Below are 13,606 nucleotides of genomic sequence, written 5' to 3'. Positions count from 1 at the left end.
AAAATAGAAACATCAAACTTCTGGAAGAAAAAAGAGGAAAGTATCTTCATGATCTTAAGAGAAGCAAACATTTCTTAAACGGGATACACAAGACACTACAAAAAGAGTGATAAATTAGATTTTATTAAAGAACTTCTGTTCATAAAAAGTCACCATTAAGGAAATGAAAAGGCAAGCTGCAGACAGGGAGAAGTTCTCTGCAGTGCTTTTCTCTGACAAAGGATTTGTATATAGAATATATATATTTTTTAAGTTCTATAAATTATTAAGAAAAATACACAACACAATTTTAAAAATGGGCAAAAGACTGAATCAGACACATCATAAAATAGGATACCAAAATGGCCAATAAATTCACAAAAAGTTACTCAACATTGTTAGTCATTAGAGAAATGCCAGTTAAACCCACCATGAGATACTATTGGGTTGGTACAAAAGTAATTGTGGTTTTACATTGCTGAACCTTGCTGTTTGATATTGGAATACATTCTTAAATAAATGGGGGGTATGTCCTACAAATCCTACAACTGATTTTGTAGCGTTGGCTGCACAACTTGGTAAATTTCAGAAGAAATCACTGAATTGACACTTGATTATATAACATGTAAAATATAGACCAACTAAGTTATATTAGAAATAGGAGGCTGACCCTTCCCGCCTCCTGACTGCCCCCGCCCCAGAGAGGTCCATGGGCTCTCTGACCCTTTCCCACACTTAGCCTTCTCTCACTTCTTCCCTCTGCCCCACTGTGGCCTGTGTTTCAGCTTTGAGCACACACATCCATCCTTGCAGAGACTCCCCACCTTCCACACCTCTCCCAACAGCCACAACCAGAAGTGCTACCCCCACTGATGGGACCCTGGGGCCCTGAGAGGGGATGAGAGGGGGTGATTACTGGTTCTTGGTGCCTGCTGCCTGTGCTGTCCCATAACCAGGAGAAAGAGGGTGTTCATTCCCATTTCTCAGGTGAGAAGATGGAGGCCTATGAAGGGGATGCTCATGGTTTCATAGACAGGGCGGATCCTAGGCATCTCCTGACCTGCCAGGACAGGAAGTCAAGTCCCTGGGAAGGGGGGTATTTGCATGTGAGGGCCTGTGCTGTCAGCCCATGGGGGGCCGGGGTTGGGGGAGGTGCGGGGCTATGAAGCGGGGTGGGGGAGGGGTGGCAGCTCTCACTCACCACTTCCTGCCGCTGATGTCATGCTGCTGCACTGTGTAGCCAAAGAAGGCGGCCCTGGAGCCCGGGATGACTCGGGGCTTCTTGGTGTCCATGTTGAAGGTGGCCGTGAACCCTGAGAGGGGAGGAGAGAGGTCAGGCAGGCAGATGTCCTGATCCCAGGGCTGTGACCGGCAACCCCCAGCAGATCACCTACCTTGGAGGGTCTTGGCTGTGGGTGGAGTATGTACCCCTATCCTTGGGAAGCCCCCAGTGTTGGTTAACACAGACCCTGTTTGGGGAGCCAACAATCTGATGGGAGAGGCCCAGCCCCTGCCCTGGGGGAGCCAATCTGATAGGGGAGGCACAGCCTCCTCCTAGAGACCAGGCAGGTCTGACCTTGTCCTTCTCCCAAAGAATCCCTGGTCTCACAAGGAAGGGACAGTCCCTGTCCTCTTCCATCACTCCTTCCTAACTCTGCTTCTAACTTCTGCTGGTCTCCTCTTGCATGTCTTTTTTCTCTTCTGTCTTTCCCCTCCCCTCTCCTCCTTCTCCCTTCTCTCACCTCCGACTGCTAAGTAGTCAGGGAGCTGACTTCCCACCTCTCTTGCCACCCGCTCTGCCCCAGCCAGGCCTGGGGTCCTAGTGGCCATGGCTCCAGTGCTGCTGGCTGACCGTCTCCTTCTGAATCCACCTGCAAAGCTCCACCTGGCTTCAGCCAGAGCCACTGCTCAGCTGGAGCAGCCAAGGCAAAGCAGGGAGACTCCTGTAAAGCCCTTTCACCTTGGCCCCTAGGTGGTCAATGAACTGACTCTGCCTAGTGGAAAGCCTTGGGGCCGTTGGACACGACTTAGTGACTGAACCACAACAACAGTTAATAGAGCACAGCAGACAGAATATCACTGCCATTCCTCTCATGTGTTAACCATTATTGCCTTATTTACAAAGCCCAGCCACGAACGGACTTATCAGCCTGGTCAGGTGAGCACAGGGGGATGAAGGATCACTGGTCCTTGACCAATGTAGGCACATCACAGAGCAGAGACAGAGACACTGGTGTTACCTGTGCGGTGGACAGAGAGGGGTCAAAGAAGAAGCGGAACTCCCCAACACTGTCCCAGAAATGGTACATGCACATGCATGTACGCACATTCAGAGAGGCACATATTGCATGCACACATGCCCATGCATGGACGTGCAAACACACATACATGCATAGGCCACACACATGCCCTGACTGCAGGGGAAACACTTTATCTGGCTCCCTGGTGCCCCCTGGAAATGTCCCCGGGTGGTCCATTGTCCTCCCATTCCTGTACCCAAGCCCAGCAGAGTGAGGGGACCCTGAGCCAGAGGCAGGCATCCCCGGCAGTCAGGAACTCCAGACCCACCCCACCACTCCCAGGCCAGCAAGGAGGTGAGGGCCAGTGAAGTCAAGAGTGTACATTGTGTCTTCAAGGTCTTCTCCACTATCAGTGCCTCTTGGGCGAACATGGCCAGAAGGATCCCTCCAAGACCTGCTGGATCCTGTGACTCCAGCTCCATACCCTCCATCGGTTTCCTGCCAACCCACAGTCAAAGCCAAACTCCTTACCTGCCAGGCCCTGTGATTCCCCAAAGGAATGCCACCTGGTTCCCTCTGCCCCTCATTTACTCTTGCCCCCCTTTCTTCTGCTCTAGTCACACTGTCCCCTTTCCTGTTATTTGAATGTGTCAGACCTGTCCTCGCTCAGCATCTTTGCCCTGGCTGCCTTTCCTTCTGCCTGGATGCTCCTCCCTGAGTTACTAGCAGGGCTCACTCCCTCACATCATTAGGGCCCCTGTTTCAATGTCATCTTGTCCATCACCAGGACACCCTGTCACTCTAATCTCCCTTCTTCATTTGTCTTCACAGCACTTATCCCTAACATGTTACAGAGTTATCTGTTTGTTGTCACACAGCTGATATTTCATAATATTCTTATGTCCTCTAAGTGCTGAGAGACACAGCTCAGTGTCATATACTTAGCGCCTTGAATCAAGATCTAGGTCGTGGTCAGTGGTCAGGAGACACTGATAGAATGCTTAGAGACCAGGACCTGCATTTGTCTGGGATGCTCTCTCCCCTCAATGAGGAACAGGAGGAAAAATATTTACTGAGCAGTGATATATTCCTGGCATATTCTAGGTATCTAACCAGTACTTCTATATTACTTATTTAAATCACACACCAGCCCGGTGAAATAGATATCATATCTGCAGGAGGCTAATTTGCCCCAAATCACTTGGCTGGGAAGAGGTTAGAGCACATCCATGATCAGACTGCTTGGGGCACCAGGCTCTGTGTTACTCCGGGGAGAGTAGCTTTTCAGAGAAGGACCCTCTGGGTGCAGGAAAATTCTTTTCAGAGAAAGGGGTCTCCTTTCTTGCCCTCAGGTCCCACCTCCTATGTCTTTGGGTTTGGTTGGGGTCAGCAGATGGGAGAGGAGGCAGCGGCCCTGTGCTCCTCCACTCACTATGGGGGGGGCTCCGTCTAGGACAGGTCCTATCTCCCCCAGTACCCACACCCCCAACCCCCTGGGACAAGATTAGCGAAATCTGGCCACAGGGAGAGGACAAACACTCTCAAGGCTGGGGCATTAAGTTACAAAGTGCTGGATTCTTCCTCAAGTTGGCATTTGCTTCTGACCAAACGAACCAACCCGTGTACGGATTTCCTAAAAGTGATGTCAAGTCTGACACCCTGACCTTGTCTCCTGACAAGATCTCTGGACTGCTCCCCTGATGGCGGATAGCTTTCATTCTCAGGGAATGTACTCTTCTCAGAGACTTATGAACCCCAAACACCAGCAAAAGAAAACAAAATTGTTTCTGATGGGAATCAGCAGGCTGATTGCAGAGACTCCGGGAGCCTGGTTGGGCAGCTGGCCACTTCGCTGCCCTTGATATTGATGACAGAGGGGGAAAAAAGCCACAATTCCTGGGCTGCTCTCCTGTGGACCGTGGCCAAACTTACATCAGCTGCTGCTCCCTTTCTCAGAAGCTTATCTTTCTTTTGAAGAAGCATCAGCCAGTCTCAAGAAGCACTGAATCCACAGCACGGAGCCCGAGCATCACTGGGTCTCAAGCCCGCTACTCCAGGCCAAGGTGGAGGCCACCGACCTGTCCCCAGGTGGGGTAGTCCCAGTCCCAGCTGCCAAGGCGTGCTGGCCGACACACGCCCAGACCTCCTGTGGGCTCGGCAGCTCCGTGGGGAGTGTGCGCTACAGCTTAGGGAGGCTCAGCTGAGCATCGATGCGGGGCCACTCCACCCTCTCCCAGGCCCACCCCCACTGCTGCCAGTAGCTTCCCAGGGGTCTTGGGAGAAAATCCAAAGTCCCCACCTGGCCCCAGTGCCCTCTGAGCCTCCCTAGCCTCTTGTCAAGTTTTCCTCTGGCTTCCTGTGGTCCAGGCCCCAGGGCTCTCTTTCTGCTCTCTTTAGACACACTTGGCTTCCTTCTGTCTTGGGGCCTTTGCACATGCTATTTCGTCTGCCAGAGCCTCTCTGATGAACTTCTCAGAGAAGTTCTGATCTGATCTTTTCAGATCTCAGCACACATGTCCCATTCTTCCACCTCCCCAGGAGTTCCCCTGACCACCCTCACTCCACCATTATTACATCAGATCTTGCCTAATGATCTCAACCCCCCCTTGAACTCACTAACAGGTGACCCGCGGCTCCTCCTTTAGAAGTACCTGGTTAGTAATTATACAGAGCAGGTGTGATTATTTGACTAGTCTAATCTCCCCACCAGGACAGTGGCACCATGAAGGCAAGATGGGGTCTGTGGAAGTGATTGCTGGACCCAGCACTGAGGTGGGGGCTGAGTCACCTGAGGAAACCTCGAAGAGAGAAAGTGCAAGGTGGCCACCTGGGTGCCAGGGTTGGGAGAGACAGAGCAGGTGTGATCATTTGACTAGTCTAATCTCCCCACCAGGACAGTGGCACCATGAAGGCAAGATGGGGTCTGTGGAAGTGATTGCTGGACCCAGCACCGAGGTGGGGGCTGAGTCACCTGAGGAAACCTCGAAGAGAGAAAGTGCAAGGTGGCCACCTGGGTGCCAGGGTTGGGAGAGACAGCTGTGGGCCAGGGTGTCAGGAAGCCTCTGGACATATGACCTGGCCTTGAAAGGTGATGTGCAGGAATCAGCGAGGTGGCCCAGAGGCAGGAGTTCATAGTGTGAATGCGGGGCCATCAAAGGAGAAGAGAACAGCCTTTCTGGGCCAAGGTGTCAGGAATGGCCTGGTTCTTCCTGCTCTCCTGCCAGACTCTCTGAGGGCGAAGCCAGGCCTAGACAAAGCATGGTCTTGAGTTCCAGGTGGGGGGCTTGTTAGAAGCCTGGCTCCAACATTCATTCACTAATGGCTGACCCTGGGCCAGGGACTACGCCTTTCTTGTCCTCAGTTTACCCATCTATAAAATGGGAATAATAATACCAGCCTCAATGTGTGGGTGACAAGATTGAAGGCAATAACTAATCTGTGGCAGTGCTTTGTCCATGGAAAGTACTCAGCAGATCTTGGAACGGAATCAAGTTTCCCTGCTGTCTGAGCTGCCCCAGTGCCTTTGCCCATGCCATCCACCCTGCCTGAAGGCCTTTCTTCCCTTCTTCTCAAGCATCGAGGCTTAGCTCTGATGTCACCTCTTTACAACATTCAGAGCCACATTCCTCTGGGTGGCTCACGGCCTCTGTTGCTTTCTATCGTAGATGACAGGAGTTTCCACATCTTCACTGCTCTCCTCCAGCTATACGCTATTCAGGGCAACATCCAGGAGTGACTTTTTATCTTTTTACCCTTGCCGTATACTAGGAATATGCAGAGAGACTTGTCTGATGGATTTCTTACCTTCTGAGAACCTGTTCACAGAATCAGGACCTGTTGGCCTTTTTCTCCTTAGTTCGCTTCCTAGCTGTCTGACTGGTACAGACAGTTCCCTACCATTTAGATAATAATCAGAAAAATTCCAGTGTACATGCACAGAGAATTCACTAGTTACCAGGTACTATGCTAAATGTATTTAATCCTCACCACAACTTTCAAATGTATTTATTTTTTTCTGTGCCAGGTCTTCGTTGCTGCATGGGGGCTTTCTCTAGTTGTGAGGGCTTCTCATTGCGGTGGCTTCTCTTTGTTGCAGAGCACAAGATCTAGGGTGCATAGGCTTCAGTTGTTGTGGCACATGGACTTAGCTGCCTCTCAGTATGTGGGATCTTCCTGGACCAGGGGTCGAAACGATGTCCCCTTGGACATTGGCAGGCAGATTCTTACCCACTGGACCACCAGGGAAACCCCAAAACAATCTTTTGAAGCAAGTATATCATTATTCTCACCCTAAAGGTGAGGAAGCTGAAGCACAAAGAAGGCAGGTAGCTAGGAGGTGGAAGGATGCCCTTGGAGGCCTCAGGAGTCCTTCGCCAGCCTACCTGCCACCATCAAGCCTTCCTCCCCACTCTGCTCACTTGAGCTCCTCACTGTGGTGGTCTCACCCAGGTTGGTCCTCCTCCCACCTGCCCCTTCTTAAAAACTCACTCATCCTGGGAACCACACCCTCAGATTCTGCTCACTACAGAGCTGACAGGTGCATCCCTGATCACAATAGGTGGAATACACAGGACCAGGTGTGCTAGAAGGATGCAGCCAGAGTCCCAAGGGCCTTGAAAGTCTGGATGAAGCACCAGAATTGACAGCAGGAGGAAGCTATCCTGGGGAACCCGAAAGTGACCATCTCTCAGGCACCATCCATCTGCCAAGCCTCTGCTCATTCTCTGGGTCCTGCTCTGGGTTGCAGGCACACCTGTGTAAGCAAGAGCTTTCGTTTGCCTTGGCTGGTGGGAACTGGGATGGGGGTGACGGAGCATGAAATATTATCAGAACACCGTTCCCAGTTTTACTTGGGCCCCAGGAATCTTCAGGTCTAAAAGCAAATCACAGATAGGGAGTCTGGGGGGTGTGGTGGGAGTGGGGTGCGGCAGGAGAAAAGACCCTGACTCTGGCCAAGTAAAAAATGGTAACGTGGACCTCCTTCTGCTATGGAAAACACAATCACACATTCCAGCCTGAGTCGAATGAGCTCTAGACGCCTGACTGATTTTCATCCTCTGCATTGCTGCTGCTTCTGCTGCACCAAATACCAAAAACTTGATGGTTCTGGCTCTGTCATCATCCCAGCTGTCTTTTCCTTCTTCTTTGGGGCCATTGTTTCAAAGACAGGTATCTAAGAAGGCAATGCTAGGTTTGGGAGCATCGCTGGCAAGGCCTGAGTCACCTCCCCATCTCTAGGTCCCTGTAGAAGGTGTAAGTGAGATATGAGAGAAGAGATGGGGAGTGGGGAGAATGTGATCCCCTTATCAGAGAGGCTTCTGACCATTGGAGGAGGAAGGCCTCCACTGGAGAGGAGGAGGCTGCAGGTCAGGGAGCCCTCTGACTCTGGGGATCCTGCCCTTGGGGGCCTGCAGCCCTCACAGGAGACCTAGTAACTATGCCTTCCCTCTGGAAGCTTCCAGTGGATGGAAATCTGGACCCTGCCCTTGAGAGCTGCTGGGGCATCAGGGGAATGACACTGGACAGTGAGCCTCCTTCTGCCTACACCTCCATTTATGGAGTGGTTTAGAGAATAGTTAAATGTTGAAGTTAAAACTCAAGGCTGAGCAGTGGGACTTCCTTGGTGATTCAGGAGTTAAGAGTCCGCCTGCCAATGCAAGGGACATGGGTTTAATCCCTGCTTTGGGAACATCCCACCTGCTCCAGAGCAACTAAAGCCTGGGTGCCACAACTGCTGAGCCTACACACCTGTGTTCCGGAACAACAGAAGCCACCGCGATGAGAAGCCCACGGACCACAACTAGAGAGAGTCCTCGCACAGCAATGAAGACCCAGTGAAGCCAACAAATAAGTAAATAAAAAAATAAAAGTAAACACTGAGTGTCACGAGTTCCACACTTCTCCCCATTCCAAGACTCCAAGCCATGTGAAGACAAGGACGGGGTTTCATTTATCTCTTTATTCCCACTTGCAGGGGTTGGCACACAGAGATGCTCAGTAAAACGTGTTGCACTAAAACAGAAGGTTCAGCTCCACCTAAAAACAATAAACAAAGCCTGCGACACCTCCCCGCTTAACTCTGGGCTGAGCTATATGAGGCGGAAATGAAAGCTTGCCAGTTTCCATCTGAGATCTTAGGACGTCAACACCTTGTCTGTTTCTGCTTGCTCTCGCACTTCCGGCATCAGTGTGAGAAGTATTCGCTCAGGCTGGCCCACAAATCCCAGAAAAAGGAGGAGACACACTTGGAGCTGAAGTCCATAACCATACCTGGCTGGGGTCAGCTATCCACTCACAAGTACAAGCAAGCCCTGTGAGGCCAGTTGGCCTCTCTGTTGAGCTTAGCTCAGGTCAGCTGGACGTCCAGCTGACCCAGACAAGTGAACTATATAGTGATTTGTGTCATTCAGATTTGGTGGGGGCGGGGTGGGGGGATTATTTGTTACATAGCATTATTGTAGCAATTGGTAACTGACTCAGTCTGGCTCTTAAATGGTGGACAGTCAGGGAGGAGGCAGAACATGAGTCACCTACTGGGGACTCATGGTGTTTGGGGTAGTAACTCAGTCATTCCCTTCTCAAGAGCTTACAGGGAGGCCTGGACCTAGCCCGTCAGGAAGCAGTGTGGCCTAGCAAGCGGGTCATGATCTCGCCTTCCCGAGTCATGCGCCGAGACTCACAGCTGGGCTTCATCAGGACACAGGAATGGCCAACACGGGAGCAACAGACACATGGATCCCAGCATCAATTCTAGGGCTCAGGGCCCTTCTGCACCTCGCTTTCTCCCTGTCTCATGGTCATGGGACATGAAACCCAGTCCCCCACCTCAGACAATTTACCACAGGGTCAAAAATGGTGTGCAACAAATGTGTTATCAGGGAAGGGTCACTTATTAGGATTTTATTCTTAAGAACAAGCAGGGATCTTAAAGATCAAATAGCCTAGAGGGATCAAAACTTTTTTTTTTTTTTTTTTTTGGCAGTGAATCCTACCTTTTGAGAACAAAATCTGTACATAAAAAGCAGACACAGGAAGCTGAGCCTGGACTTGGGGACAGTGGACAAGGAGTAGCCCCCACCTGCAGGAACAGTCCTAAGTCAGTTCTTTGAACCCTAGGGTGTCCTGGAACATAGTTTGAGAACCACCTGATTGTATTTAAGACCCTTGCTGTTATCAGTGAAAGAACTCAGGCTAGAAAAGGGGTGGGGATCTACCTAAGGTCATGAGCTTTTCTTTTTTCATGCCCGTCTTTATTCACCACCATTCCCTCCATATAACCCTTCTCTACAATCTTTCAATTCCACAAATGTCTAATTTGGGGCTATGATGCTCCAGGTTTCATGCTGGGAACCCGGGACACCAAGTCAGATAAGACATGACCTGTGGTCTTCAGAGTCTGCAGCCACATGGGTGAGCCAACAGACTTGCCTGCATGTCTGCTGCTAAGTCACTTCAGTCGAGTCCAACTCTGTGCGACCCCATAGACGGCAGCCCACCAGGCTCCCCCATCCCTGGGATTCTCCAGGCAAGAACACTGGAGTGGGTTGCCATTTCCTTCTCCAATGCATGAAAGTGAAACATGAAAGTAAAGTCACTCACTCGTGTCCGACTCTTAGTGACCCCATGGACCGCAGCCTACCAGGCTCCTCCGTCCATGGGATTTTTCAGGCAAGAGTACTGGAGTGGGGTGCCATTGCCTTCTCCATGTCACAGAGCTCAAAAAGAAGCCCTGCAAGGGTTGGACCAGGGCTCAGGGTGATCTGCATTCAAATCTCAGCTTTGTTGCTAGATTTGCCTAGTATCCACGGAGAGTCACTATGCCTTTCTGGGCCTCCGTATTCCCCTCTGTCAAATGAGAGGGTTCTACTCCCTTCTACCTGAGGCCCAACCCCGGCACACGTCAGAGAGATTCTCTAGAGCAAACACACATCCAGCTTCCAGTTGTTGACACGCGAGCATCTGTCTTGAGTCTCTGCAAATAGAACTGGAGGCCAGGCCGTGTGGAGGAATGCAAGCTCATCTTAATGTTGGCTGAAGCCAAACACACTTAGGAAGGGAACTCTCCAGGCAAAACTGATTATATTTTGCATTCCCAAGCCAAAGGGGGAGAACTGAAGAAAACAGCCATCTAATGCTCTACATTATCCAGGCCCAGCTCTCATTCTCCTTGCTTGAACCATGGAGACCTGGCCCCAGGGCCCTACTTCCCTGGCTGTGGCTTCTGGGCACACCCAGATATCAAAGGGACGGAGGCCTTAGTATGGGTCCAGGCAATGCAGTCATCTTTTCAAGAAAGTCCAGCTGTGCCCTGGAGTTGGACTGTATTGCTAAAACCTCAGTGAGGAAATTTATTTATTTACTAAAATATTTATTTTTGGTCGTGCTGGGTCTAAGTTGTGGCATGTGGGATCTAGTTCTCTGACCAGGGTTTGAACCCAGTCCCCCTACATTGGGAGCACGGAGTCTTAGCCATTGGACCACTAGGGAAGTCCATCAGTGAAGAAATTTAGAGCAAATGGGCAGGGGACATAGTTCCCTTCAGACTCCTCTTATTTCAAAACTTGAGGATGCCAGTGGTAAGTATTAAATCCTTGATTACCTGGTTACTTGACCTTGGACCAAAACTTTTCTCTCCCTGGGATCCTCCAGTCAGGGAAGCCATGATCCTTTAGAAGGGAGACATGGCTGGAGCATCACTGTCAGGGTCAAAGGCCAGAGGATGAACTCCTGAGTTTAGGACAGCTGGTTCTAGGACTCAGAGAAGGGGGCATAGGAATATAATACCCAACTCCTGAGAATTAGGGCTGCTGTGGTGAATGGAAGTAGGCTGGGCACCAGAAGACCTGGGTCCCCTCCTGGGTTCTGCCACTGACTGGCTACTTCTCCCCAGGCCCCAGTCTCCATTACAGAAAATGAGGAAGCTGGACCGGGTGGTATAAAAACCTTTACAGACAGGATATTCTGAGTCTGTATGACCTTCTCCTCTGGATTCATTTCCAAAGTCATCTCCCTTCTGGCGGGGAGGAGTAGGCAGATGATACAGGGGCACTTCAAGGGGCAAGCAGATGGCCGTCGCCCCTGTGGGTCTTTATCAGATTGCCTGCCAGGACTGGGGCCAACAGGAAGGAATGCCTTCCCTCCTCGCTAGTACTTGGGTCCAACACAAGTGCCCCTCAGCTTCAAACCACTTATGAAAGTGAGCTTTGACACCCTCTTGCCTGCCCCCTAGTGGCTCAGCCCTGAACTGACACTGCTCGGGGGCTCGGGCTGGAGGTCGTGATCAGGTGAGGGCAGGTCTGGTGACACCAAGCTAGTTTGAACACCAGGCCCTGTTGCTTTAGAGCACCCCTGGTGCTTTAGAGAAGGGGTCTCAAACCTCCCGGATCTAATGCCTGATGATTTGAGGTGGAGCTGATGTAATAACAATAGAAATAAAGTGCTCAATAAACAATGTGCTTGAACCATCCTAAAACCATCCTCCATACCCCCTCAACCCCTGTGAAAAAATTGTCTTCCATGAAACAGTCCCTGGTGCCAAAAAGTTTGGGGGCCACTGCTTTAGAGCAAACTTGCTCACACTTGGGTCTCCCCAAGTGACAAATGCCTTCCTCTCTGCTCTTGGCAAAGACCCCTCCTCTGGTTTCCTAGCTTGTCTAATCAACTCTTCAGCATCTGACTTCTTTACAAATGACTGCCTTCTGGATGTGGCTTCATGGCTGTCCACTAATTGGTCATTATCACACTGCCTTTTTCTCAGAAGGAAACACTATGGAGTCCATTCTGCTTCATACTTTTCCAACCACTAATATCACCAGCCAATCCTTCCTTCTTCCCTCTGTTGAGGAAGCAGGCGAGACCCTTATCTCTGGCTGGAGTCTCCTATCCTTGGCTCCCCTGGCCTCGTGCAGGTCAGAACACAGCTCACTGGGAGTGACTAGTGTGCGTGTATGTGTAGACATGCACGTGTAGCCAAGGGATCCATCAGAGAAGGCTGACTGGGGGGTGGTAATGACAGGAGGCAATGATTTCTCCCCATCGGAGTCCAGAGAGAGGGGCAGGCTTACAGGAGGGAGGTGCCTTCTGTCTGAAGGACCAGCTCTATCCCCAGAGTGGACAGGGAGGGCAGGAAGAGGGGATGAGAGAGAGACTTCTGTGGTAAGGCGTCGTCCCTCCCCATGGAATAAGCAGAACACTTGTTTCTTAGAGGAATCTCAGGGAAGTGATCTCACCCAGGAACCAGTGCATCCCCGGTCCACACCCACTGCTGTTTCTGGCTGCGAGCAGCTCTGAGCTTGCCAGCAGCTATGCTGTGGGTGGCTGTGGCCACATGCCCACCTTCCCAGGAGGAAGAACCCGAATCAATATGTACTTTGATGTCTCCTGAATGTTAAACATGTGAAAAAGTACATGTCAGAGTCAGAAAGCTTCCTCCTGTGTGCGATGAGGGGGTGGACCACTGTGGCCGGAGAATTCGGGGTCCCATCAGGACCGAGTCTGGAGGAAGCCCTCACGTGTGTGCAGTGATGGCCTCAGAGAGAAAACGCACATATTCACCACCTCATCAGACCCCTGCAGGCGGCCCCTAACACTGTCTACACAGCAGCTCTCTGGCTGTCCCTCCCCGCTCCAAGGCTCCGCTCTCCGTTCCCTCCCCCTGCACACCTCCTGCCAGCCCCATCCTGCACCCATCAAGGGACCCCGTGCAAGTCCCACTCACCCTGCCCACCTCCCCACCTCCCACCTCCCCAGCCCATCCTGCACCTCCCCTCACTGTCCTGCCTCTTAACCCAGCCCTCCCCACTGCGGTAGAGAGTCCAAGGGATGGAGCCATGCCATAGACTGTCCCTGCACCCCCCTGGGGCCTAGAGTTACAAACAGGACCTGCTCGACAAATATAAAGTCAACACACACATGGGGTAGATTTGGGGCTCCTTCCACCAATGGGAAATGGAGGCTCAGGAAGGTTACCTGCTGGGACCCAGGTCTTCTAGCTGGAGGTACATGTGTAGAGCAGGGATCTAGCCCTCACCAGTACCTGGGCAGGGCTCATGTCCCATTCCTTCTCTGAATCTCCTGGTGAAGATCTCCTGCCACACTCAGAGCACCCACCAGGTGCCAGAATGGGCCAGGTGCCTTAGAACAGTATTTCATTTAATTCTAACAGGTGATTAGGGGTTTTTATCCTCATTAAACAGGCGAGGAAGCTAGTCTGAGACCAACTTGCCCTGGGCCCATGTGCTGGTACTGAGGTCTCATCCTGTCTGCTTCCAAGGCTCCACATCCTTTACTGCTTTTGAGCATCTTCATCAAGGCTGGCTGTGTCAGGCAGGGCAGGCCGGGCAGTGGAGAGCTCTTGTTAGTGGGGTCAGGTGAGACCCTCTACTCAC

At 51.4% G+C, this 13,606-nt stretch overlaps 1 protein-coding gene across 1 annotated transcript in view; it reads right to left on the bottom strand.

Moving 5' to 3' along the window:
- The window catches only part of ITGA11 (integrin subunit alpha 11), a 133,551-nt gene that overhangs the window by 92,835 nt on the left and 27,110 nt on the right, over positions 1 to 13,606 (bottom strand). Inside the window, exon 2 of the mRNA XM_061157988.1 lies at positions 1,181 to 1,292. Coding sequence (XP_061013971.1) covers positions 1,181 to 1,292 — 112 coding nt within the window. The remainder of the gene's footprint in view (positions 1 to 1,180; positions 1,293 to 13,606) is intronic.

Source organism: Dama dama, chromosome 12 (assembly GCF_033118175.1).
Source record: "Dama dama isolate Ldn47 chromosome 12, ASM3311817v1, whole genome shotgun sequence".
In the NCBI taxonomy this organism is placed as follows: Eukaryota; Metazoa; Chordata; class Mammalia; order Artiodactyla; family Cervidae; genus Dama; species Dama dama.
Note: the sequence above shows the minus strand (reverse complement) of the source record. Positions and strands in the feature narration are given on the sequence as shown.